The sequence below is a fragment of the Struthio camelus genome, chromosome 6, assembly GCF_040807025.1.
Source record: "Struthio camelus isolate bStrCam1 chromosome 6, bStrCam1.hap1, whole genome shotgun sequence".
In the NCBI taxonomy this organism is placed as follows: Eukaryota; Metazoa; Chordata; class Aves; order Struthioniformes; family Struthionidae; genus Struthio; species Struthio camelus.
In genome coordinates this window covers 45758103-45781903 of record NC_090947.1, presented here as the reverse complement: position 1 = coordinate 45781903, position 23801 = coordinate 45758103, and the positions used below count along the sequence as shown (strand labels likewise).

The 23801-nt window shown below is 51.9% G+C and overlaps 1 protein-coding gene and 1 long non-coding RNA gene across 3 annotated transcripts; one reads left to right on the top strand and one right to left on the bottom strand.

Annotated features, from left to right (window-relative positions):
- Positions 1-1625: 1625 nt before the first annotated feature.
- LOC138067683 (uncharacterized) lies at positions 1626-13240 on the bottom strand. Its single transcript, XR_011142027.1, has 5 exons — positions 12793-13240; positions 11314-11506; positions 6575-6988; positions 2786-2877; positions 1626-2705 (listed from the first exon to the last, which is right to left on the bottom strand). It is a non-coding gene; the product is annotated as an uncharacterized lncRNA (long non-coding RNA).
- Positions 13241-17301: 4061 nt separating this feature from the next.
- On the top strand, positions 17302-23269 carry NR4A2 (nuclear receptor subfamily 4 group A member 2). Of its 2 annotated transcripts, none has more exons than XM_068949419.1 (8): positions 17302-17423; positions 18206-18328; positions 18586-19451; positions 20039-20168; positions 20248-20336; positions 20947-21149; positions 21480-21658; positions 21764-23269. In XM_068949419.1, the coding sequence occupies exons 3-8, from the start codon at positions 18588-18590 to the stop codon at positions 22018-22020; spliced, it is 1722 nt and encodes a 573-aa protein (XP_068805520.1). In that variant the 5' UTR covers positions 17302-17423; positions 18206-18328; positions 18586-18587; the 3' UTR covers positions 22021-23269. The 2 variants fall into 2 exon arrangements, with proteins under 2 accessions (XP_068805520.1, XP_068805519.1); XM_068949418.1 differs by having other exon boundaries at positions 20248-20411; positions 21764-23264.
- The last annotated feature ends 532 nt before the right edge of the window (positions 23270-23801 follow it).

The window sequence follows — 23801 nt, the reverse complement described above, 5'->3', positions numbered from 1 at the left end:
TAATCTAATCCAATTTTCGCATTTTCTTCGATTCTCATTAGCTACACTCTTAAACTCGCTCTATATTTTCCACGGCGATCTTTCTCCAAGATTTGCTGATGGATCTCTATAATTGAGTCTGAAAAGAGTTCAGTTTCAAAGTTACCTATGTATAAGCTTCATAAGAAGGATTACAATAAAATTCTTAAGAGCTAGGAATTTCTTTCTGATGCAATATTCTATGATTGCACTTGTTCCCAGGACTAAATGTTTGCAATCAAAATTCCTTCTTGAAATAAATACCTTAATTCAATAAAATACAAAACTGAAAGATAGCAGTATAACACAAATATTTGAAAGGTATCCATTTCATTGATCCAGTTCAACCATACGAATTTATTGCCTTACCCAAGTATAAAACTGCCTGGCCTGAACAAGATCTTTATTCACAGCAAGTGCCATCTTTCCTAATTTGTTGACACTAAACAGTATGTGTACAGCGTCTTACAAGTCTTGACCAATTGCTAGAGCCTGTGATAAAGGCAAAGATTTATAAATAAATAGCTAAAGTTACTTTTCTTCTATGAAGAAGTTACTTTTCTTCTATCCTACTGCCCATTCATTTGCAGGTACCCAAACGAGTCAGTGCAGAATATTCACAAACCCACACAAATGTTATTTGTACTTTAACATTCCTCTCCTTCTTCAGAAAAAATTTCTGTCAGAGATCAGAAACACTAACTAAACTGACAAATATCATGGACAATCAATAACACATCAACTGCTTACTTGTGGCACTTGCCAAACCTTTTTAAAATAATAAATGTATTGGAAAAAAACTAGGACAGACTTGTGAACAATTTGAAAAGTTAAACAACTCAAAAATTAGTCAACTTTTACATTTAGTGAATGGTATTTATCTAGTGCCATTAATCAAGGAATATAGTGCTCAGAGTAACTATTAGGAACTTTTGCACATATGTTACACTGAGATCGAATGGAAGTTACAATCTTAAAGCCTCAAAATACACATCACTTTCTCCTGTATTTTCACATCTTTGATTTTTATTGAATTCACGCCCTTATTTGTCGTGGCGGCTCACCTGAGATGGAGGAATAAAGCAAGAAGTCTTCAATTAGTTCACATTCATACTATGCCTACTACAGACTCTAGGTATGTAGTTGTTTTTTAACATTGCTGGTGAGAATAGCATAAGAAGATCCCAAAAATACAAGGTTAACAATCGGCCCATATTAAAGGATCGTGAAAGTCAGAGTCAAAAAAAAGGAGATAAAAAAGCAGAAAACAGGAATAAAGCACTGAACTGGAAGATTCATTAGGGCTGCAGACAGATAAGTAAATTATAGCCCCGCAGAAATTATTTGACTGGCAAATTAATTACACAATATTACAATGGTTCCCTCAGCCAAATTTAGCCCTCAGGAAGCAGGTTGAAGTCTCAATGACTTAATAAAAGGAACTTCAACTCTTCTTCAACTTAATAAGCGAGGAAAATTAGCATTACAGGATTTGATGCAAACAGAAATTTTGTTGTAAAACTCAGAAACAAAGCATAGTTATACAGGTTTACATAGACGATAACGCCAAAGCTTCCAGATGGTTAAATGCCACTGGGTTTTTGTTTTTGTTTTTTACAGGCCTTTAATTTACACCCTACCTGTGAAGCCAAAGACAGAGGCTGATTTGGAAATCAAGACAGCATTCTCGTTAGGATAGGACACATTTAATAGGACGCTTCATATTTGATCAGAGAACACCTGACTAAAACACTCTGCAAACTGTTTTGTCTTAACTCTGTAAAAATACAGCATTATTTACTATTATTTTTAACAGCATTGACTTATTCTATGAACTTTATTCCAAGTTTGCAGCTCTCACTCTGTCCTCAGCACACAGAAACATGCCACACAGGAAAAAGAAACTTTATTTTTCAGTTTGCTTGCTAAAAGTCATATTTTTCAGGAAGAGATATGAGCTTTGTGTTGGAACAAACGTTCTTTGTCGTTCCTGGAAAACTTTTGGAAATATGTATCTCAATTGAAACATCACCTACTGGTGATAAGTAACGTGCTCATTAGCCTAATCTGAACCACAACATCACTACAAATATTAATTAGGATCTTTTCCAATTGCCTGAAATCACAGAATCACAGAATCGTTTAGGTTGGAAGGGACCTCTGGAGATCATCTAGTCCAACCCCCCTGCTCAAGCAGGGTCACCTAGAGCATATTGCCCAGGATCACATCCAGACGGGTTTTGAATATCTCCAGCGAAGGAGATTCCACTACCTCTCTGGGCAACCTGTTCCAGTGCTCTGTCACCCTCACAGTGAAGAAGTTTTTTCTCAGGTTCAGATGGAACTGCCTGTGGTTCAGTTTGTGCCCGTTGCCTCTTGTCCTGTCGCTGGGCACCACGGAGAAGAGGCTGGCCTCATCCTCTTGACACTCCCCCTGCAGATACTTGTACACGTTGATGAGATCCCCTCTCAATCTTCTCTTCTCCAGGCTGAACAGGCCCAGCTCTTGCAGTCTTTCTTCATAGGAGAGGTGCTCCAGCCCTCTAATCATCTTGGTAGCCCTCCGCTGGACTCTCTCCAGGAGTGCCATGTCTCTCTTGCACTGGGGAGCCCAGAACTGGACACAGGACTCCAGGTGAGGCCTCCCCAGGGCTGAGTAGAGGGGCAGGATCACCTCCCTTGACCTGCTGGCAACAAGAGGGGAAAGCTCATACTCATCATTGCAATAGTAAAAAATGATACATCTTGAATCAAGCACAATTCTTACTTCAGATTCCTACAGAGAATTTCAGTTTCCAATGCTCCCTATTCTCAAAGGGAATCTCTTGCTTCCGTATGCTTGTGCTTTTCCGATTACATCTGGAATCCAAAACAGAAACGTTTTCTCAGACAAAATAAAGGTAATTTCTTGAAATAAATAATTCTGAGACATTACAGGATGAGGCTGGTAGCTCTTTAAGCCTATGGTGCAACTGTATACAGCCACACTGACTGGGGATGTAACCTCGTATTAACACGTACTTTTCTACACTTCACAATGATTGTTCATCACTGTGGATTACCAGAGCCAACAATTTCTTTTCTGTATAATGCTGACTTCTAATACAGCCAAAAGGTTCAATTCCTGCAAGGACAAAATAAGTTAAACTGATTAAGGCTTTTCTTTCCTACAGTCTATTTGGTCCCTTTTCTTCTGCTAGAGGGGGCAAGTTGCCTCAAATATAATTAAAGAATCATAAAACTTTTGTCATAAACATCAAGCTTCCAGCTATGAACAGAAGTGCCACCTCTGGCTCATTCATTTTTCTTTACATTTCTAAAGGCTGACCACTGGAGAGAACACACCGAACTTCAAGCGTTACAGAAGACGCTCTTGGGTAGTTCAGCATCAGGTGCTTGAACCAGTGGGACAACCCGCTCCAGCTGCACCTCTGCTAGCCTCTTCTCTGTACACCTTATTCTGTTGGCACATAGTCATTACTTTTGAGGCAGTTCAGGTTTCTTAACTGAGTTTTAAATGTACAGTCAAACTACAAGTAGCCCAGCTCACACGAGCAGAGGAATTAAAATGGTACTTGGTCTGGTAGTCTAATAATTACAGCGCATAGGAACGTTTAGCACGTGAAATAGTGCCTGGTATATACCCGAACATCCCCAGCAGCCGCTAAGCGCCATGCGAGGTAGTTAGGTGGACCCAGGCTCGGCGGGCTGACACAGACCCCTTAAAAGTAATCCTTACCCAGAACCTTAGAAAGCAAACCTCGGCAACTCAGAGACCTTCCCCTGGGGGCAGCAGCTACGCACCCAGCCACAGCACAGCTTTGCCAAAGTCTTAATTTTGTACCTTTAGCAGTTAAGTGGCCACAGTTTTCCTTCCACCTCAAAGCTCATTTGAGAAACATGGCATTTTGGGTTTTTTTTTTAAGCAACACAGGTTTCCTTTTTTTTTTTCCCCCCCCCGGAAATCACTACTCCCTTTGCCTCCTCTGCCAAGCAGGAGACTGATACACTCAGTATTTTTCCCCTCAGAAATCATGAGCCTTCTCATGTAAATCATTCTTTTTTCACTTTTTTGACCCATATGGAAAAATGGACTTCTTTACCAAGACTCCCTGGCACAGGAAAACAAAATAAGGGCTACTGTTGGTAACTCCTGCAGGGTATGGTTGGATTTAAATTCTAATACACGGCTACTCTCGGCCTGAGAGGAAAATAGAAGCTTTAAATTTTATCTCATTTCAGTATTGTTTAGCGATATCAAAAATATCAGAATAACTGCTTTATTCCTCTGTGCAAGTGCAAATAGATTAACAAAATACTGTCTTAGAACAGCATCTAGAAGACATCTTTCACATCCTGCCGGGGTGCTGTTGCCAGTCAGCTATGTTACAGGAAATGAGCTTAAAAATAAGCTGTTAAAAAGCAGCATACGCCGAAGGACAACAAGAATTTTATATTAAAAAAAAAAAAAAAGAGCAAAGGGAAAATCTCACTGGGAGTGTATGTCAGGCACACGAATAACTGAGAAACCCTCAGGACAAGAGTTTGCTGCTATCACTCAGGTTCACAAATTCCTGTAAGGGATATTATACAACGGGCCTCAAGTTCAATTCATGGAAGACAAACCAATTTATGTTGCAGTAACTCCTTCAATGGACCTTGAAGTTAACCCTTCTATCCTGCTATGATGCTAAGACTGTGAAAGAAGAGATTACTCAGAAGCAGAAAGCAGCACCAAAAAAAGACTATGTCAATTCAGTCTCTATATTCAGTGAAGAAGGAAGAAGTATTTTTGACTCAGGAGCTGAAATCAAAGTAGTAATAATACGTAATGCCTGGAAAAAGCAAGATCCTGAACTATTATCTTCTTACCCTACATCCTTGAAATTCAAGCAGTAATGAAACAGAGGAACTTAGAAAGGACTTAGGCCCACAGTAGGTATCTACAGAAAGACTGAAACTTTGCAGTGCTAGACACTTCAGTCCGAGGTTTTAGGTGCTAGCATCAACGTGAGTCAGGCTGCTCGTCCTCCTGCGTAACGCACAGGGAAATCCAACTGTTAAGCACAGGATCCACCAAAAAATCAACTCTATTTGCATACAGAGTGAAAAGTTGCCCCAGTGCCTTGTTTACGTAGGCTCAGAGTACTTTCAACACCAAATCATAAAATCACAGGCAATGGATACGCAATCAGGACCGAGAGGCACGGGCTGCTCCTCCCTGCGCCGCGCGCTGGCCACAAACCAGCTCCTGTCCAGCCACGTTCAGGTAGCTCTGCCAAAACGCTGGTGGTAATGTTTGATGCTTTTTCCATTTATCGAGAGGAGTTAATTGTATTTTACTTATTAATCAGAAACTCTCATGGCAAATTTTCCCCTTCATTTTACCTTCCCAGGCTTATCTGATTTGGATTTCACTCATAATTAAACATGCTATTAATATCAACACTTAACTTAGGCCTCAAGCTGAAGGTTTTTTCCAAGTATTCCTCTGATCCCTTCATCAAATGAACGTCTCGGTAGCTGATGGCTGTACTGATAATGAAAGTGAGCAGACCTGCATATTCCACCTCGCTGTCTACGGACAGATTTTTTTTCCCCCATTTTTCTTCCTCCTTCACATTCACACAAACATTCCCTCCCGCTCTTCACCTCATCCTCCATTCTACCCACTCCTGCACACGTTACTCCTGAGAATCATCTCTTCTCCTCTGCTGGCTGTGTTCATCCCGACGGCATTAACCGTGACAGTAAGGATCATGTAAGGTAGGGTCAAGTGCCTTGGTTTGTTTGTTTGTTTTTCAATATGCCAGCACAGCCAGTTAATTCCTGCTCTAATTCCCACCGAATATAACTCCCAAACTGGTTTCCCAGGCGCTACCTGCTACAAGCTAAGCTAGAGTATACTGCTGGTATAACAAAAATGCAGACTTACTTCTCTAATAGATACGTTACTGGTCACATTTATCAAGGGGTTTTCACTGGTCTACAAATTTTCTTAAATGCTAGTCTAGTCTGCTGCGAGTTCGCAGTGTCAAAGTACCTTGATGTATGGCTGAGCAATAATTAGACATACAAGACACTTAATTACAGCGTGTGTTGAGCAGCTTCTTCATACAGAGCTATCATTATGAAGAATACATTTTTACAAACACATTATTTCAGGTAAATAAGGAAGATTAAATTACTTCTTTAGAAACCTTAATAAAACAATTTCAAATTCCCACGAAACCCCAGAACCGAGTCTCGTCCCTTCAAGTCAAAGTTACCCGTTTTAACAGAAGCATGACCGAGTCTTACAGCCCAAAGACTTTCGATCAAAAAAACAGCCCCTTCCTTCCTCTGTTATTAATCCACACTAATTCCATTTACAGCAGCGGAGATTTTTTCATCAGCGAAACAGTGCAGATCCTAAACCTTAGAAGACACACTGTTAAAGAAGGGTGCTAAAGTGTAATAAAATCCTGGCTTATCCAGTGCCTCTCTCTCCAACAGTGAATTTGCTCTCTCTTGTTTATCTTTTCCTACTCTGATTTATGCTTATTCAAGTAATCACCTGCGTGTCCTTGAGCAGTCCCGGCAGGGGGGCTATTACACCATGACCGCTCTTCTCGCACAACCTGCGGCACCTGCAGGTGAAACAGGCCCCCATCGGCCATGGGACTGGCCCGGCTCCTCCTGCCGCTGGAGACGGGAACGCAGGAACGTCCCCCGCGGGGGACCGGCTCCCCTTGGTCACCGCTGCTGAAGATGCTCCAGCGAACAGGGACCTGAGCCCCCACCACCGTGGTCGGTGCACGAGCTGGAGGATGAGTTTGATCTTCAGAGCCTGTGGCTCAGCCCAGCTGCCCACGCCAGCCCGTCCGGGACCTGTTCCCGCGCCCTCGTGCGCCCGGTGGCGCTCAGCACCCGGTCCGATTCCAGCCAGGCTGAACGCACGCGCTTTCAGTTAGCTTTTCCCTCTGGATTTCTGTGAACCAGAAAGCAATATATTTACCTTTAATAATCAATATGTTAATAGGGGCCAGTTCTGTAGATTTTCTTGCTGAAAAATATGTACTAATTTAATAGGAATCTGACCGATATAAAATTTGACTTGGTTTTTCAGTATCTTGTACTGAAATGTTGTGATCTGGAAACTAATATATTTCTTCCTGCTTATCACACCAATACGGGCTAATTTTGTTGGCTTTTGTATTGAACAATGTGGTGAGTATACAGCACAGTTTTGATTTCTCTCTTTATAATATTTGTTGTTATTAAGGGTCTCTGATCCAAAAATGATATATTTTTATGCACTAGTACTCTCAATGGGATTCAGTTTTTACCTCGGCTTTTATCTATTTTTATATATTGAAGAAGCAAATCCCATTTAATTAAAACTGAAAAAAAAGTTTTTCCTTATTTCTGTGTGCAAATTAAACTATAATTCAAATATCTTTACTTAATACTCTTTTCTCAGATCCGTGTTTATTACTTACTGTGTTTCAAATGTTGCAAAGACTGTATTATTTATCGTATATTATTACTTGCCTGTTTTTCCATAATTATTTTATTGATTGCATACAGTAAGCGTAGTCTTTGTTTACCACTGAATATACGTTAACTCCTATATTTGCACTAAGTACAGGCTGAATCTTGCTGAAAGCAGAACGCTGCAGGGACAAAGGAACCTTAGCGAGCCTTGCTTGGCAAGTCACGGAGGGACAGAAAAACACGGATTTTTCATTATGTTATTTTTAAAGTTTCACTTTCTGCCGTGATACCTTAGGGCTACACCGAAGCTGCAGGATAGAGTGCGTGTTGCTGAAATGTTTGTGCCGGTATCTCGGATGCTCCACGCTGCTACGGCAGACAACTAGCAGGAGGGCAGAAGCAGCGCCTGACAGAGGACCACCGCTCGGCACTGACAGTAATTGCAGCGGTGACGCTTCCCGTCACAACCGCAGCGCATGGCATACAAGCAAATTACATGCTCGTCTACATGCACATAAACCATCCAGCGAATACTTAGATTAACAAGTTTAAGCCTGCGTGTTCCCACCGTAGATAGTGGCGCTGCAGATGAGGCCACCAGCGCTTTGCCAACGGCGTGTGCCGCGTTACCCGTGCCCAGCCCTAACCAGCGCTTTCTCCCACCAAAACGTTCCTCGCCGTTTCTCCTGCCTCTGGCCAGGTGCCCGCATCCCTCCGGGAAACGGGCGCGCGGCTGCTGGCCTGCGGGTCCCCTCGATGCCAAAGCGGCAGCCAAGCACCGAGGCTGAGGCACAGCAGCGGGAGCTGTGGGGCGCCGGGTCAGCACGCGGCGGCAGAGGGGCGCGAGCGCAGACCCGGTGCCCGCGAGCCCCCTCCAGCTCGGCGCGCCTGCCCCGGCGGAAGCACCGCTGCGAAAGCCCTTCCCGCTCCCGCAGCCCTGCGTAAGACCCACAGTCTCCTGGAAAAAGCCAAAATGGTAAGTCAAAAAAGCTATCCAGGAGCCCTTTTAAAGCCGAAGCGGTAGCTGTGATCCCAACACCACAGCAATACCAAGAGCAAAACTCCAAATAAAGCTAAAAGCCTTGACAAGCAACAGAATCTACATATAAGTACATTGAATTTCTTAATGAAGGTAAAAATAAGTTTCAACTGATACTCTAAAGGAACTTTTTAACACTGATAATTAAAAAACAAGGCCTTAACAATTGGTAAATCACTTTCAGCGTAGACCTCCTTTTTTAAAGCACTGGAAATTAACTTCTTTAAATGCAACTCCTTCATGCTCTATACTCAAGTCAGGCATTTAACAAAACAAAATGATATTTTAATAACTGTTTTCATAATTACGAATTCCATTCTCTACACAAGTCCTGTTTTCAATTAACATCCTGCATTAATGGGTTTATTCTCCCTGCCATTAACCTCTAATGATAGCTATAGTCAGATACACGAAGAAGAGTTTCACCAGTCTGTAACTACCCTAAGTTTTAATTTTACCACTACTTCTGAAAGCGTGCAGTAGCCCATGACCTTTTTTCCTACACAGAAGATTATCAGAAGTCTCATGAGCGTTTTTTTAATTTCTATTCTAATACTTACTAATTGTTTGACACCTGTCACAGATTAAGTTATAGAAGAAGGTCAATTGCATAGGAACAGTTGGACAAACCCATAATGCTCATAACGCAGTTTCTGATTACTGCAACACAGCGCAACCGCAACTCCAACTCGCTGCGCCTCATCTTGCTCAGTTGATTACTACGAGCAACTTCAGCAGTTAAAAAAAAGCGTTTTAGCAGCCCTCTTGCCAAGAAGTGATTGTATTTTATAACGGTGATTTCATAACAACGAGTGCAAATTACATCATCACCTGAGAAATTCCAGTGTATTTTACAAACTGTCACCCCACCGGCAGCTTCCGGTGAGACACGGAAGTGCTGCCCGCTCGCCCGCCCGCCCGCGCCCCGGCCAGCCGTGGGAGCCACCGCCTCGCGCTCCTTCCCGAGGACAGACCTGCTCCGGGAGCCGGACCGGGCCACTGAGCTCCAGCTAAAGCGCGAGGCAGCGCACGACATCTCCAGCAAACGTCATGGCGGTTTGGGTCCGCTCCTCATCATCTCCACGCGCCAAACTCCCATTCGACTCGTCTGCAATAGAACGCTTGGCAAAAATATTGTGCAAAATACTCAAAATAGCTCTATTTGGGAGGTCTTAAGGCTTACAGCCACGCCTTCTCCAATTTAAAATTATTTTCTCGAGACTTTAAAGCTCTCGAAGGCCCAGGCCGCTAGCCCACAAACGTCAGCTGAACGCACATAACAAACAGCACCAGGGCCAGTGAAGTAACACACGCCGTCACGGAACCAACATCCACTGCTTTAAAAGCATTTTGTCTCCATATGTAAATATTATTGTGAGACAACGGTCATGCTCGTTCACTGTGGCTATGAGTTCATTCACGAGTCCAAAAATTTAATGAATTTGGCAGCGTGTCTATCCCACAGGCAATTGTCTGAGAAGACTCTGACAAATTGTTTTTAGCTGAGGATTACAGATACAGATTTACTACTAACTTTGTTGACCCAGACTTTCCTCCTGCACTACGTCTCACATCTGCGGCGCTTTATGCAAGCGAGCAGGACACGGGGCAGGAGCTGGCGGTGCCGCGACGCCCTGGAAGCACCCGCGCTCGCAGGGGTCACGGCTCCTGAGACGAAACCCTTAACGACCTCATGCTGCTGTCAGGAGGCTTTAATTAATGAACAACACCCTGAAGAAAAAAAAAAGCTTTTTTTTTGTGTCAAACACTTTCCTTGGCTCAGACTCAGCAGCACCTGCGCTGTGCCACGAGGTGAGACACATAAGCAACAAGGGCAAGAGGTACTGAACTGGACGCGTCCTCGCTAAGCACGGACGCGGCCGGGGAAAGGAACACAAGCATACTACCAAGCACAGCGATTCCCATCTCTACTTCTGCAAGCTTCGGGGGATTTTTGTTGTCTAGTAGTTCCACAGAATACATGTTTGAGGACTGCATGAGGGGGAAGGACCGCAGAAACACGGGGAGAGGCACCCAGAACCGAAAATATTTCACTTGAAGAAGTTAGGTCAGATTCCTGTGTTTTGTCAGTTAATACCCAAAATACAGAAAAAACGAAGTGTAATTATACCATTTTAGAGTGTTTACGACAGAAATACATCACTCAGGTGACCTTTTTTTTTTGTTTTTTCCAGAGCTGGCAGAACGCTTTCTGGAACCGATCAGTGAGACAACGCACGAACCCAAGACGGCCGCCTGCTAGGAGACGCGTCCAGCCGCCGCCTTCCGCCACCGGGCAGCCCAGGCCCCGCGAGCGCTCTGGGCGGCGCTCGCCACGCTGACTTCTCCTGCCCGCCTAACGGGGCCACCACGGCCACGGCAGCGGCCGGGCCGAGGAGAAGAGAGACCCTTGCGAGGGCGCCTGCGGAAATCGGCGGCGGACGTCGGCTGTTGGCGTCATCCGCCCTCTGCTGAAGCAACCTGCTGCCAACATCCTCAGAAGGACAACGAGGACCAAGGCGGGGAACAGTAAGAGAACTTGGAAATAATCGCTGAGGGTTTGGGCTCTTTTAGACGTGAACCAAACTTTAACTCCCAGCACAGCACACCGGCTCTCGGTGCGAGCGCCGCGCGCCCCAGCAACGGGTGTCGAGCCGCTGGCGGTCGCACGCGTCTGTCCACGCGACCACATGCGGCCACGCAGGCTCAGGCAGGAGCCCCTCAGCTATACGCAGCTCCTCGGCCCGCATGATAAACCCAGAACGAAGGCGTTAATTTACCTTCCAGTCTTCTAGCGGCAGCAAAACGACTTGAAAAGCGGGAAGGCTGCGGCCCTGCTCGTCCACCCTCGCTTTCGTTGGGAGCAAGGAGGCGGCGGCAGGCGTCTGGCCGCAGATCTGCCTGACTCGCGGGGAAGCCTCGCCGTTGCCCTTCCCGGCCCCGACTTTCTTGGTGTCGCTGGGAGGCGAAGGCCTGGGAAAGGAGCAGTAAGTTTGAGAAGCGGTAATAACCCCTGCCGCACGGTTACTGCTTCGGCCGCTTCAAGGAAACGCGGCCCAGCGAAACCCCAGCACGCGCATGTGGTAGGGCAGGACCTGGGTGTCCGTGCCCCATGCCCCGGGGGGGGCCGAGGATGGGGGCTGGGGGGGCCGGGGATGGGGGTCGGGGCTGGGGGTTGAGGATGGGGGCCAGGATGGGGGTCGGGGCTGGGGGTCGAGGATGGGGGCTGTGGGTCTGGGGGGCATCGAGGATGGGGGTCCGGGGGGGGTCAAGGATGGGATCAAGGATGGGGGCCGGGGGGGGGGTGTCGAGGATGGGGGTCGGGGGGGGTCCGGGGGAGGTCGAGGATGGGGGTTGGGGGGGCCGGAGGAGGGGGGTCGAGGATGGGGGCCAGGGCTGGGGGTCCGGAGGGGGTTGAGGATGGGGGCTGGGGGGAGGGCTGGGGTCCGGGGGGAGATTGAGGATGGGGGTCGGGGGGGGCTGGGGTCCGGGGAGGTCAAGGATGGGATCGGGGCTGGGGTGCTGGGGGGGTCGAGGATGGGGGCCGGGGGGGGCTGGGGTCCGGGGGGGGTCGAGGATGGGGGCCGGGGGGGGGCTGGGGTCTGAGGAGGTCGAGGATGGGGGCCGGGGGGGGGCTGGGGTCCAGAGGGGGTTGAGGAGGGGGGCTGGGGGGGGCTGGGGTCCGGGGGGGGGTCGAGGATGGGGGCCAGGGCTGGGGTCTGGGGGGGGTCGAGGATGGGGTCGGGGCTGAGGTCCGGGGGGGGTCGAGGATGGGGGCCGCGGGGGGAGCTGGGGTCCGGAGGGGGTTGAGGAGGGGGGCCGCGGGGGGAGCTGGGGTCCGGGGAGGTCGAGGATGGGGTCGGGGCTGGGGGTCCGGGGGGGGTCGAGGATGGGGGCCGGGGGGGGGAGCTGGGGTCCGGGGGGGGTCGAGGATGGGGTCGGGGCTGGGGGTCCGGGGGGGGTCGAGGATGGGGGCCGGGGGGGGAGCTGGGGTCCGGGGGAGGTCGAGGATGGGGGCCGGGGGGGGCCGGGGCTGGGGGTCCGCCCGCCGCCGAGCCGAGCCGAGGCGCCGGCCGGCGGCACGCGGCGGCCTCGGGGCGGTTGGGGGCGGTTGGGGGCGGCCCCTCCCGGCGCCGTGCGGAGCGGCGCGGCGCGGCCGGGCCGGGCTCCTCAGAGGCGCCTCAGCGGAGCCAGGTCGGGCGGGCGGGAAGGGAGGGAGCGAGGCGGCGGCGGCGGCGTTAACGGCTGCCGCCTCCTACCTGCTCCGCGTCCCCTCCGCCTGCGCCTCCCGCTCGGGAGGGAGCGGAGCCAAGCGGGCAGTGCCGTCGGGTCTCCCCCCGCCTGGAAGGGGAGCTCCGCGTTACGTCCTCTGCTGCGGGCTGCTTTTTCCCTTAAACTCCGGGTCCGCTTACAGACGCGGCGCGGTTGGCCCTGGAAGTGGGCTCGTGGGCCGGCGCCAACGCGGCCGCCCGCCAGCATCCGCCTCTTCATCATCCCTCTTCTCCTCCTCTTCCCTGCCGGCCACCCTCGGCTGCCTGGAGCCGAGGAAGCGGCCGCTTTGCGCGCCACGCGTCCGTGCAGGTCGTCGCCAGCGCGTCGACGCGCCCCGGCGAGCCTCGCGGGCAGGCCGCGGCCCTGCGGACCGAGAGAGCCCGGCTGCGTCGCGGCGACGCCGGCCCGCTGGCTTGCTCCCGCTCACGGGCCTGCGGCAGCCGCCGCCGCCGCCGCGCTCTCCCTGGGCTTGCTGATGTCTGAACTGCCCAGCGGGCCTCAGGAACCCAACTCCTTACCGCCTTCGCGCCCAGGTGCGACGGGATTTTTTGCCCCGTTACTGAAAATAACAGTAGCTGAGCAAGGCCTAGGAGCAGATGTTTTCCAGAGCGCAGCCGACGGGATGGGCCGCAGCGCGGTCCGGCTGGGAAAGTTACTCACGTGAGCTGGAAACTGAATAATCCTGTTGCGAGAGGCGAAGCCCCTCGTGAACATGACTTTTTTCTGTTGATGTTTAGAGACGGACCTGAACTGTGCATTTCAGCGTCGGAAGACGTTTGTGGTTCACCGTTAACGTCCTTCAAGGCACCAGTCGAGGAGCGCGGGACTAGCGATTACACGACTGCGCGCGTGCCCGTGCTGTCCATCTGGGAGAGGCGCGGAGCCGGCATCCCGCGCGTGCGGGGACACCCGCGACGAGCCCTGGGGGTCACAGCTGCCCGAGTCCCGTCCTAGTGCCCTTCGCTGCGTTACCACCGCGCTCGCTGGTTTATCTTGCCCCGTGATGTATTAAATCATGTAAGATATTGTCTCATTTTGATGTGACGGCTATTGCAGTCGGTAATCTAAACTTTTTTTTTTTCAGGGGATCTAGATATAATGTATGCCTCTGGCTCATTAAGACTACAGTGTTTCTGTGTGTAATGTGCTGGAGAGGGTTTTAATACCTTCTTAAATGTGCTAATAAAAGTATATATATATATATATTTTTTTTTTCAAGTATTGCGACTCTGTGGCAGCTCAGCCTGCCAAGTTGTTCATTCACTTGTTCAAATCTCACATTCATACATAGTTTCGGGTTTACTTTTTAAGTGAGACTAACATGTAAATAAAGTATAAAGGGCACTTCATATTTAATACTTTAGTGGAAGATTGGCAGTTCTTTTTAATTAAATGTGTTCTTTGTGCTCACGTATTTAGATACCAAAATACAGCATTTCTCCACATGTATAAAATTGTGTTTGCATTTATTTAATTTGGAGTTCTTTTTTAAAAGCATGTAGTCTTGAATGTTTGTTCTCCATTTTTTTTCACATCATTACTCTGATACTGCTTGATTAGCTCCCTCCCCAGTCATGATTGGTAATTAAAATAGGCATTAAAATTAGTCACTTAGCAATTTTGCTGTTCAATTGGCAATTAAATTACTTAATTGCAATTAAAGTCCTAATTTTAATTGGCAAAATGATAGATGTAGATTTAAGATAATATGTATAAATACTTTAATAAGTGTCTATATAAGGATTACTTAATTACTCAACTTCAAGTTTATGCTGTTAACTTTAGAACTTTTAAGTGAGTAATGAAATTTATATTACATCTATTCTAAGGATATGGTAATTAGATGTATTGCTTATCCACTATAAGGGTCTTTGCTGTACGTTTCTTCTATAGCGTTAGAACTATAGCCTGGATTAACTATTGTGGTATGATTAACAGTAATCTTTGCGTGACGGTTCTGCGCCCGCAGTTCTGCCAGCCAAGGAGACGTTCAGGTGCCAGACCGGCCTGCAGGCTTCCCCCAGCGCCGGTCGCCCCAGCGGCAGCGCGACCGGCCCAGCGTAACGCAGCAGCTGCTGGAGGTGTGTACATCTCCAGGACATCTATGTGCATCTATGAATACATGTGTACCTCTGTGTGTGTGTGTATATATATAATACATGCATGATATAAAATTATAGAGATATTCACATATGAAATTAAAAGGTTGTTTTAAAGAACTCTTCTTGCGAATCCGAGGGATATTACAGCGTTATGATAGGATTTCTTTACCAACCTTTGTCATCACATCCTCTGCTCAGTAAATCTCCGTAGGAGATCTGTAGCTGTAAGAGAATATAACCACAAGGTGGAAATTGTTTTTCTCGGTGCCGGTGTGCCTAGCAGGCTAGACTGTGCTAAGCAGTTTGTCTTGTGTGTTAAGAGGATTCCTTAATAGTTCAAGCTGAAAGGGAGAAGAATTTCCAAACTGAGAGTGATGACTTACTTGAAGTGAGAGAAACATATTACAACGGGCTGATCGTAGTCTCACATAAACCATTCTTATCTAAGTGCTTCGTGGGGTTTTTCTGTAAGGGAAGGATTTTGTGCTTAAAACGTTGGCCTTCTGTGTTAAGGTTGCACTGCTTTTTGTGCATCAGCTCTTACTCTGTACAAAACAGGACTTGCACGGGGTGATGTACAGAACAGTATCTTTTTCCAGCCTTCATTACATGGTGTATGCTCTCATCTATTGAAAATGGTAACAGGTTTTGGGGGGGAGGGGAAAGCACCTACAAGCAGATCTGTCATGCATCTTGTACCACAGCAATTTGCCTTCCATTTGTTACGGAAAATGACATGCATTTATGTGACTTCTTTCCCTTTTACAGACTGAATTGCAACAGAGGATTCAACTTGAAGAAAAGCAGGAATTATGCAGAGCTGCACTTGAAACAACATCCACTGCGGAAGAGGCCAAATGGTTTTTGTGAAATCCCTGCTTCTGCTAGCCTGTTTTCATGGAAGCGTAGCGTGGCATCACAACACAGCAAGCGGATGTCACGCTGACTTAGCCAGTCAGATTCCTGGGAGATTTCAATGGCCCGAGCACTCGATCTCACTGCGGCAGTTTCGGTTTAAGGCCCCCCTCTCCTGCAGGTGCCGACCCCGGCGCACGGCCTGGGCAGGGGCTCGCTGCCGAGGACGCGGACTGCAGGGGGGGCGTGGGCGTTTGCCAGTGGAAAAACACTTACGTCGTGCAGTGAGACAACTTGTCAAAGTTTCTGAGCTGGCCAGCAGCGTGCTCCGCGGGGGCGCAGGTGTAAGGCACGGACGCAATAAAACGTGGCCGAGCGAGCGCCTTTCCGACTCCGCTCGGGGCCCGGGGGGGCGGGGGCGAGCCCGCGGCGTGGGGCCGGGCCGCGGGTGGGCGCAGCGAGGCAGCCGCCTGGCTCCGACGGCTGCGAGGGAGGGAGGCAGGGCCGGGGGGGGGCCGCAGCCGTCGCGGGGCCGGAGCAGGGGGCGCGTTTTGCTCGCCAAACGCCTGTGTGCTCCTCCCCCCCCCACCCCGGCTTTTTTTGGGGGGAGCAAATCCCGTCGCTTGGCGGAGGCAGCTCGGCCGCCGCGGGGGGGGGGGGGCGGCGGCCCCGGGGCTTCCCCGCCCCGCGCGGCCCCCGGGCGCCGCCGCTGTTCCTGGCGCGGGCGGGCGGTTGCGTCAATGGCGGCGTCCCCTTGCGTCACGCGCCGCCCCGCCCCGCTCTCACTTTTTCCCTTTCGTCGGCTGCCGCCCGCGGGCGGGTGACGCCGCGCGCATGCAAATGAGCCCGGCCCCGCCCCCGGCCCCGCCCCCGGCCCCGCCCCGCCGCTTAAGGTGGCCGCGGAGGGAGGGCGGGCCGCCCGCGCCCCGACGGGGCGGCCCCGCCCCCCGGCCCCGCCCCCGCCCCCGCCGCGGGGGGCCGACCCCGCCCGTGCCCGTCCCCGTCCCGTCGGGGCGGCTCGCCGCCCGCCCCCGCGGGGCTGCCCGGGCGCTGTCCGCCGGGCCGCGCTGACGCCGCGGGGCGGACCGGGTCGGCGGCCGCTCGCGTGCGGCCCCGGTGCGGCAGCGTGGGCCGGGCAGCGGCGCCCCCGCGGAGCGGCGGCGGCGGCGGGGGGAGCGGGGGTGGCGTCCGCCCCGCCGGGGGGGGGGTGGTGGTGGTGCCCGCCCCGTCGGGGGCGGCGCGGCCGGCTCGGGGGGGCGGCGGCAGCAAGGTGAAGCAAGGTAGCCCGCTCCCACCTTAAGCCGTGCGCTCGTGGTGATGTCACGTCGGAAATTTACCAAAGCGAGAACCGGCCAACGGAGCGGGGAGATCCAGCCCCTCGGACGGCTGATTGGGCGGGCGGCACTGACGCGCGCTGACGCTCGCAGGCTTTAGGTGCATGTTGGCTCCGGAATAGGGAGCGCACATAAACAAAGGCACATTGCAGCCAGGGGCCAGTCCGCCCGCCTCGCCCGCCCGGCGCTGCGCTGCGCCGCGCCGCGCCTGCACTGCCCGCGCAGAGTCCCGCCGAGCCGCGCGGAGCCCAGCGCGCCGCGGCCCCTGCCTGCCCCGCGCCCAGCGCCGCCCGCCACTTGGATGAATGCTCGGGACCCCGCTCACCGGTGAGTGCCCGCGCCGCGCAGCCCCGCGCAGCCCGCGCACCTGTCTGTGGCGGGACGGCGGGGGGAAACTTGCGCGGCCGGCGCTGCTGGGGGCACGTCCCGTCCCGTCCCCCCCACTCTCCCTCTCCGCGGACGGCGCTCCGTTACCGCCCGCGAGTTTTCCGCGCGTGCGGCGGGGGCGGCCGGGGCGGCGCGGCGGGTTGCGCGCTGCGCGCGTGTCGCGGCCGGTGCGTGGGGGCGCGGGGCCGCCGGCGCGGCCGCCCCCGCGAGCGCGGCCCCCCTCGGCGGAGCGCGCGGAGCTGTCCCGGCGGCGCCGCGCCCCGCGCCGCCCCTGGGAGCGCTGCCCGCGGTGGTGGGGCTGCTCGCTGCCGTCGGCGTCCGCTGGGCGTGAACGGGCGCTTCCCGGTCATCTGCGCGGAGCGTCTGGCGGAGGAGCTCGGCGCTCGCGGAGGGGGGCGAAGCGCGCCCCGTCCCGCTCGTCCCCCCCGGGCGGTCTCGTGGGGCGCCGGGCTTCCCCGCGCCGCAGAGACGGGAGGGCAAAGCGGCCGCCGGCGAGCTGAGCAGCCGCCGGCCGGCGGAAAGTTTTCCTGCCGACGAGCAAACTCTTCGGGGGACCCGCGCGGGCCGGCGCCGCGCAGCGCAGCGCCGCGGGCAGCCCGGGCCCGAGCACGGCGGCTGCTCCGGGCCGGGACCGCCGCCCGCCGGGTCGCGCTTCCTCGCGCGGCCGTGTCACAGCAGCCCCAGGCGACCCGAGCAGCAAGTCCGCCCTGTCTGTGTTTCAGAGAGCGCGCCGGGCAGGCTGGACTCCTCCGGGGTTTGCTAAAATCGTGGGAACCGCGCTCCCCTCCGCGTTCCGACGCTGTCCGCCTTCAGTTCCCTCGAAAACGCCTCTAACTCGGCTGAAGGTTGGTGAAGCTCCGTTTCTGCCGTGCGCCGGCCGGGGCCCGCGCCGTCCGGCCGACCCCGGCCCCGGCCCCGGCCCCGTGCGGGGCTGCCGCGGCCGCCGGCGCTGGGGGGGGCGGGCGGCCGCTGCGGCGCTCGCCGGGCGCCGCGGGCGCGGACGCGGGCGCGGGCGGCCGAGCGCGGCCCGAGCCGCCCGTGGAGCAGGCGGGCGGCGCGCAGTGGCCCGGGCCGCGTCTACCTTACGCTGTTTCGTTTCCAGCCATGCCCTGTGTTCAGGCTCAGTATGGGTCCTCGCCTCAAGGAGCCAGCCCGGCCTCCCAGAGCTACAGTTACCACTCTTCAGGAGAATACAGCTCCGATTTCTTAACTCCAGAGTTTGTCAAGTTTAGCATGGACCTCACCAACACTGAAATCACTGCCACCACTTCTCTCCCCAGCTTCAGTACCTTTATGGACAACTACAACACAAGCTACGACGTGAAGCCACCTTGCTTGTACCAAATGCCCCTGTCCGGACAGCAGTCCTCCATTAAGGTGGAAGACATTCAGATGCACAGCTACCAGCAGCACAGCCACCTCCCCCCCCAGTCCGAGGAGATGATGTCCCACTCAGGCTCCGTGTACTACAAGCCCTCGTCGCCCCCGACCCCCTCCACGCCCGGCTTCCAGGTGCAGCACGGCCCCATGTGGGACGACCCCGGCTCCCTGCACAACTTCCACCCCAACTACGTGGCCACCACGCACATGATCGAGCAGCGGAAAACGCCCGTGTCGCGCCTCTCCCTCTTCTCCTTCAAGCAGTCGCCGCCCGGCACGCCCGTCTCCAGCTGCCAGATGCGCTTCGACGGGCCCCTGCACGTGCCCATGAGCGCCGAGCCGGCCGCGGCCCACCACGCCGTGGACGGGCAGGCTTTCGCCGTGCCCAACCCCATCCGCAAGCAGCCCTCCATGGCCTTCCCCGGGCTGCAGCTCGGCCACGCTCCGCAGCTGCTGGACAGCCAGGTGCCCTCGCCGCCCTCGCGGGGCTCCCCGTCCAACGAGGGGCTCTGCGCCGTCTGCGGGGACAACGCCGCCTGCCAGCACTACGGCGTCCGCACCTGCGAGGGCTGCAAGGGCTTCTTCAAGGTGAGCGCCGGCGGCCGCGGAGCTGCCGCGGAGGGGGCCGCGGCTGCGCCCGGCCCGGCCCGGCCCTGCGCGCGGCGGCGGCGGCCCCGGCGCGGACTTGCGCGGGGGGGGGACCTGCATGGGCGAGGAGCCGCTTCCCCCTTCAGATTGAAATTGGTTAGGACAGAGAACCGTGTCTGAGCTAACCAAGTGGAACAGAATTCCCTGTGGTAAAATTAAGTGATCTCTTTATTTCGCCATCCTGATTGAATAATCTTATCATTTTAAATAGAGAAGGTCTCCAAGGAATGTAAATAATATGAATGCCCACGGATTTGTATTTACTGAGCGTCTCCTTCCCTTCTCTTGGCATATAAAACACAGCTAGGAGCTGCAAGGTTAGCTCAAATGTTAACGCTATCAATTTTCTCCTGTTAAATGCCCTGGAAAAAAAAAAAAAAGGCGAGGCTAGGAGAGGAAGGGAAGGGAGAGGAAGGGAAGGGAGAAGAAGGGAGAGGAAGGGAAGGGAAGGGAGAAGAAGGGAAAGGGCAGGAAGAGAGGCTGGGGCGGCGGCGCGGGGCGCTGACGGCGGCCGCGCGTCCCCGCAGCGCACGGTGCAGAAGAACGCCAAGTACGTGTGCCTGGCCAACAAGAACTGCCCCGTGGACAAGCGCCGCCGCAACCGCTGCCAGTACTGCCGCTTCCAGAAGTGCCTGGCCGTCGGCATGGTGAAGGAGGGTGAGTGCGCGGCCGCGCAGCGCCGCCCGCGGCCCCGCTCCGCGCCCGGCCAGGCGCTGAGCGGCCGCTTCTCTTGCAGTGGTGCGCACAGACAGCCTCAAAGGCCGCCGCGGTCGCCTGCCGTCCAAGCCGAAGAGCCCGCAGGAGCCCTCTCCCCCCTCGCCGCCGGTGAGTCTGATCAGTGCGCTGGTGCGAGCCCATGTCGACTCCAACCCGGCTATGACCAGCCTGGACTATTCCAGGGTAAGCTGCGCCCTGCTCGCGGAGGGACCTCGGCGCGGCCCGACGGCGCGGCTGCGCGCCCCACGGCCCTGCGCGGCGCGGCGCGGGGCGGCAGGGAGGGAGGGAGGGAGGGAGGGAGGGAAGGAGGGACAGCGGACAGACACGGACGGAGAACCTGCGGGGCTTCGCTGCTCCGCCCCAGCCGCGCCGAGCGCCCGGTCCGGCCCCGGCCGCGCCGCTGCCCGCGCTAATCTCGAGTGGCTCCGCGGCGGGCGTGAACGGCTGCTGCGGGCGGATCGGAGCGGCCGTCTCTCCGTGCAGCGTGGGCCCTGCGTTTAGTCTGTACAGAAACGGCAATTTACATATTTAAAGCGGCGACCTCATAGCACCATTCCTAATTGAATTAATTGCCCTGGAACATCTAATTTCCTTACTGGTCAGAGAGAGGTTTAATTGTTATAAAAACCTGGCTCCCCTACTAGAAATGGGGTTAGCAATTTCACGGGTTATATACTTTAGAGAACCTCATTAAGTGCTTTTTAAAATGAATTTCCAGTTCCAGGCTAGCCCTGACTACCAGATGAGTGGAGATGACACTCAGCACATCCAGCAGTTCTATGATCTCCTGACTGGCTCCATGGAGATCATCCGAGGATGGGCAGAAAAAATTCCTGGCTTCACTGATCTTCCTAAAACAGACCAAGACCTGCTCTTCGAATCTGCCTTCCTGGAGCTGTTTGTGCTGCGACTGGCTTACAGGTAAGCGGCCAAAATCCAAGGGGGGACTTCTGGGTGATTATGAAATCAGATCCTTTCAAGGTCCACTGATCTGCATTTTATTAACTCCTCAGTAATTAGGTGCCTCTTAAATCCTTCATTTATTGCTCCTCAAGTAATTAGTTGTTTAGCTTCCCCCCCCATCTTGCTTCTCTTTTCCTTTTTTCCTTTTTTCCTTTTCTTTTTTTTTCTTTCTCTGTTTATCTCTTTCTTTTTCTCTTTTTTTGGCTTTTTCTATTTTTCTAGCTTTGTCTTCCCTTCCTTTTCTCATTCATTCACCTGTTCATTTTGGAGCTGTGATATTCCTTACAGGTCAAACCCAGTGGAGGGCAAGCTTATCTTTTGCAATGGGGTAGTCCTGCACCGGTTGCAGTGTGTCCGCGGCTTTGGGGAATGGATTGACTCCATTGTGGAATTCTCCTCCAACTTGCAAAACATGAATATCGATATATCTGCGTTCTCTTGCATCGCTGCCCTGGCTATGGTAACAGGTCAGTGTCCTCCTGTTCCTTTTCCCTTCAGCGTCACTAGGCATCTCCCCTCTGCGTTCTCCGCAATGTCAGACCTATAATGTCGTGCATCCTTGTCTTTTGCAGAGAGGCATGGGCTTAAAGAACCCAAGAGGGTGGAAGAACTTCAAAACAAGATTGTAAATTGTCTCAAAGACCACGTGACTTTCAATAACGGGGGGTTGAATCGCCCCAATTATTTGTCCAAACTCTTGGGGAAGCTCCCTGAACTTCGCACTCTTTGCACGCAGGGGCTGCAACGCATTTTCTACCTGAAATTGGAAGATTTGGTGCCACCTCCAGCAATAATCGACAAACTTTTTCTGGACACTTTACCTTTTTAAGACTCTTCCCATGCACTTACATTGAACTTAAAAGAAACTCCACCTGCCTGAAGGGGGATTCATCTGGGCGCAAAGCAGCACCTTTGGGTGCCAGATTCCCATCCAAAAAAACTGTTGCTAACTTCCTGCAGGCAGAACATGAATGGGCATTTTGGCTCTGGGGCATCATGGATTCAGATCACGGACTACACAATTACCATGGTATAAACTTTTTATTATCAGCTTAAAAATGATTTATTATTAAGGACTTCTGATTAAAAAGATGAACATATCTGGCAACGCCGGGTGCGCAGCTAAGACTCATATGATGACAAAAGTATTAAAGTGACCCACAAGTCTCACCCTCTTAAAGTTTTCTGCTGTAAAAGAAAGCTGTAATATATACTAAAACCTAAATGTTGCGTGGGTGGCATGTCATTAAAGGAGGCAGAGGCTTGCAAATTTATCAGTTTGGCTTTTTAAAAATTATTCTGATTATTCTGTGCCTATTTATGAATAAATACGGAAAACAATACTAAAAAAAAAAGAAAAATAGAAGCTAAACATGTTTGCAAAAAAGGAGGAAAAAAATCACTCCTTAAAAGGAAAGCATGATGATTCTAGGGTGACAATGTTATAGGCACTTGCTATTTCAGTAATGTCTATATTCTATAAATAGTATTTCAGACACTATGTAGTCTGTTAGCTTTTATAAAGATTGGTAGTTATCTAAGCTTCAAACATTTTCTCAATTGTAAAATAGGTGGGCACAAGTATTACAAAACCCGAAATCCTCGACAAAGGGACACATAGTGTTTGTAAACACCGTCCGACATTCCTTGTTTGTAAGTGTTGTATGTACTGTTGATGTTGATTAAAAAAAGAAGTTTATATCTTGATTATTTTGTTGTCTAAAGCTAAACAAATCTTGCATGCAGCAGCTTTTGACTGTTTCCAGAGTGCTTATAATATACATAACTCCCTGGAAATTACTGAGCACTTTGAATTTTTGTTTTGTTTTTTTTTTTATGTCTAAAATTGTCGGTTAATATATTATTTTATGTTTGAGTAATATTTTTAATATTGCCATATTCTGTAAAATTTTTCTTTGTATATTTCCAGTATGGCACATTATACGAGTCACTGCCTTTTTTTCTATGGTGTATGACAGTTAGAAACGCTGATTTTTTTTTTTTTTCCTGATAACTCTTTCTTTGGGAAAGACAATTTTAATGTTTACAACAATAAAACATGTAAACGAATAGAATTTCGTCTTCTTTCTGTCTAAGTGAGAAGCATCAACACCAGCATCCATTGCAAATAAAGGACAATAGACTGACAATATAGTAATAAACTGCAAAGGAGAATGGATGGGGCTGTTTCATTTAAGTAATATGTGCAGCAGAACTTGCCAACTCCGAAGGAGGAAGAAGAGGAAAACCTAAGACTAGAAGGTTGGTCCTTTCACAGATTTTATTTGTGGCAGGTCTCTATGCAGAACCCAATCACCACTCTTACGGCATGGGATCTGTCAGTCTTGCTGCACAGGTATTTGCATAAGCAAATACCTTTTGTTGCGGAATCTCATCTCCAAACCTCGTCCTGTAACCGTCGAGGTGTGTTTAGCATGTGGGATGGGAATACGCGGGGAGGCTGGTGGCAGCCCTACGGGCGCTGCTGCACCCTGAAGTCAGTGCAAAGCGCAGTGCCTCGTTAGCGGGTGCAATTGTTCGCCTTTGGTTTGGCCGTTGCCCTCCGAAGACTGCGGGTTTTCGTTAAAGAAAGCATTTGCATGGAGGAGG

What these genes read in the sequence shown, in the direction of transcription:
- NR4A2 (XM_068949418.1), top strand. Translation starts at nt 18,588, where the DNA reads ATGCCCTGTGTTCAGGCTCAGTATGGGTCCTCGCCTCAAGGAGCCAGC. An exon ending in GCTGCAAGGGCTTCTTCAAG is followed by an intron (nt 19,452 to 20,038) that starts GTGAGCGCCGGC and finishes GCGTCCCCGCAG; the next exon opens with CGCACGGTGCAGAAGAACGC. An exon ending in CGTCGGCATGGTGAAGGAGG is followed by an intron (nt 20,169 to 20,247) that starts GTGAGTGCGCGG and finishes CTTCTCTTGCAG; the next exon opens with TGGTGCGCACAGACAGCCTC.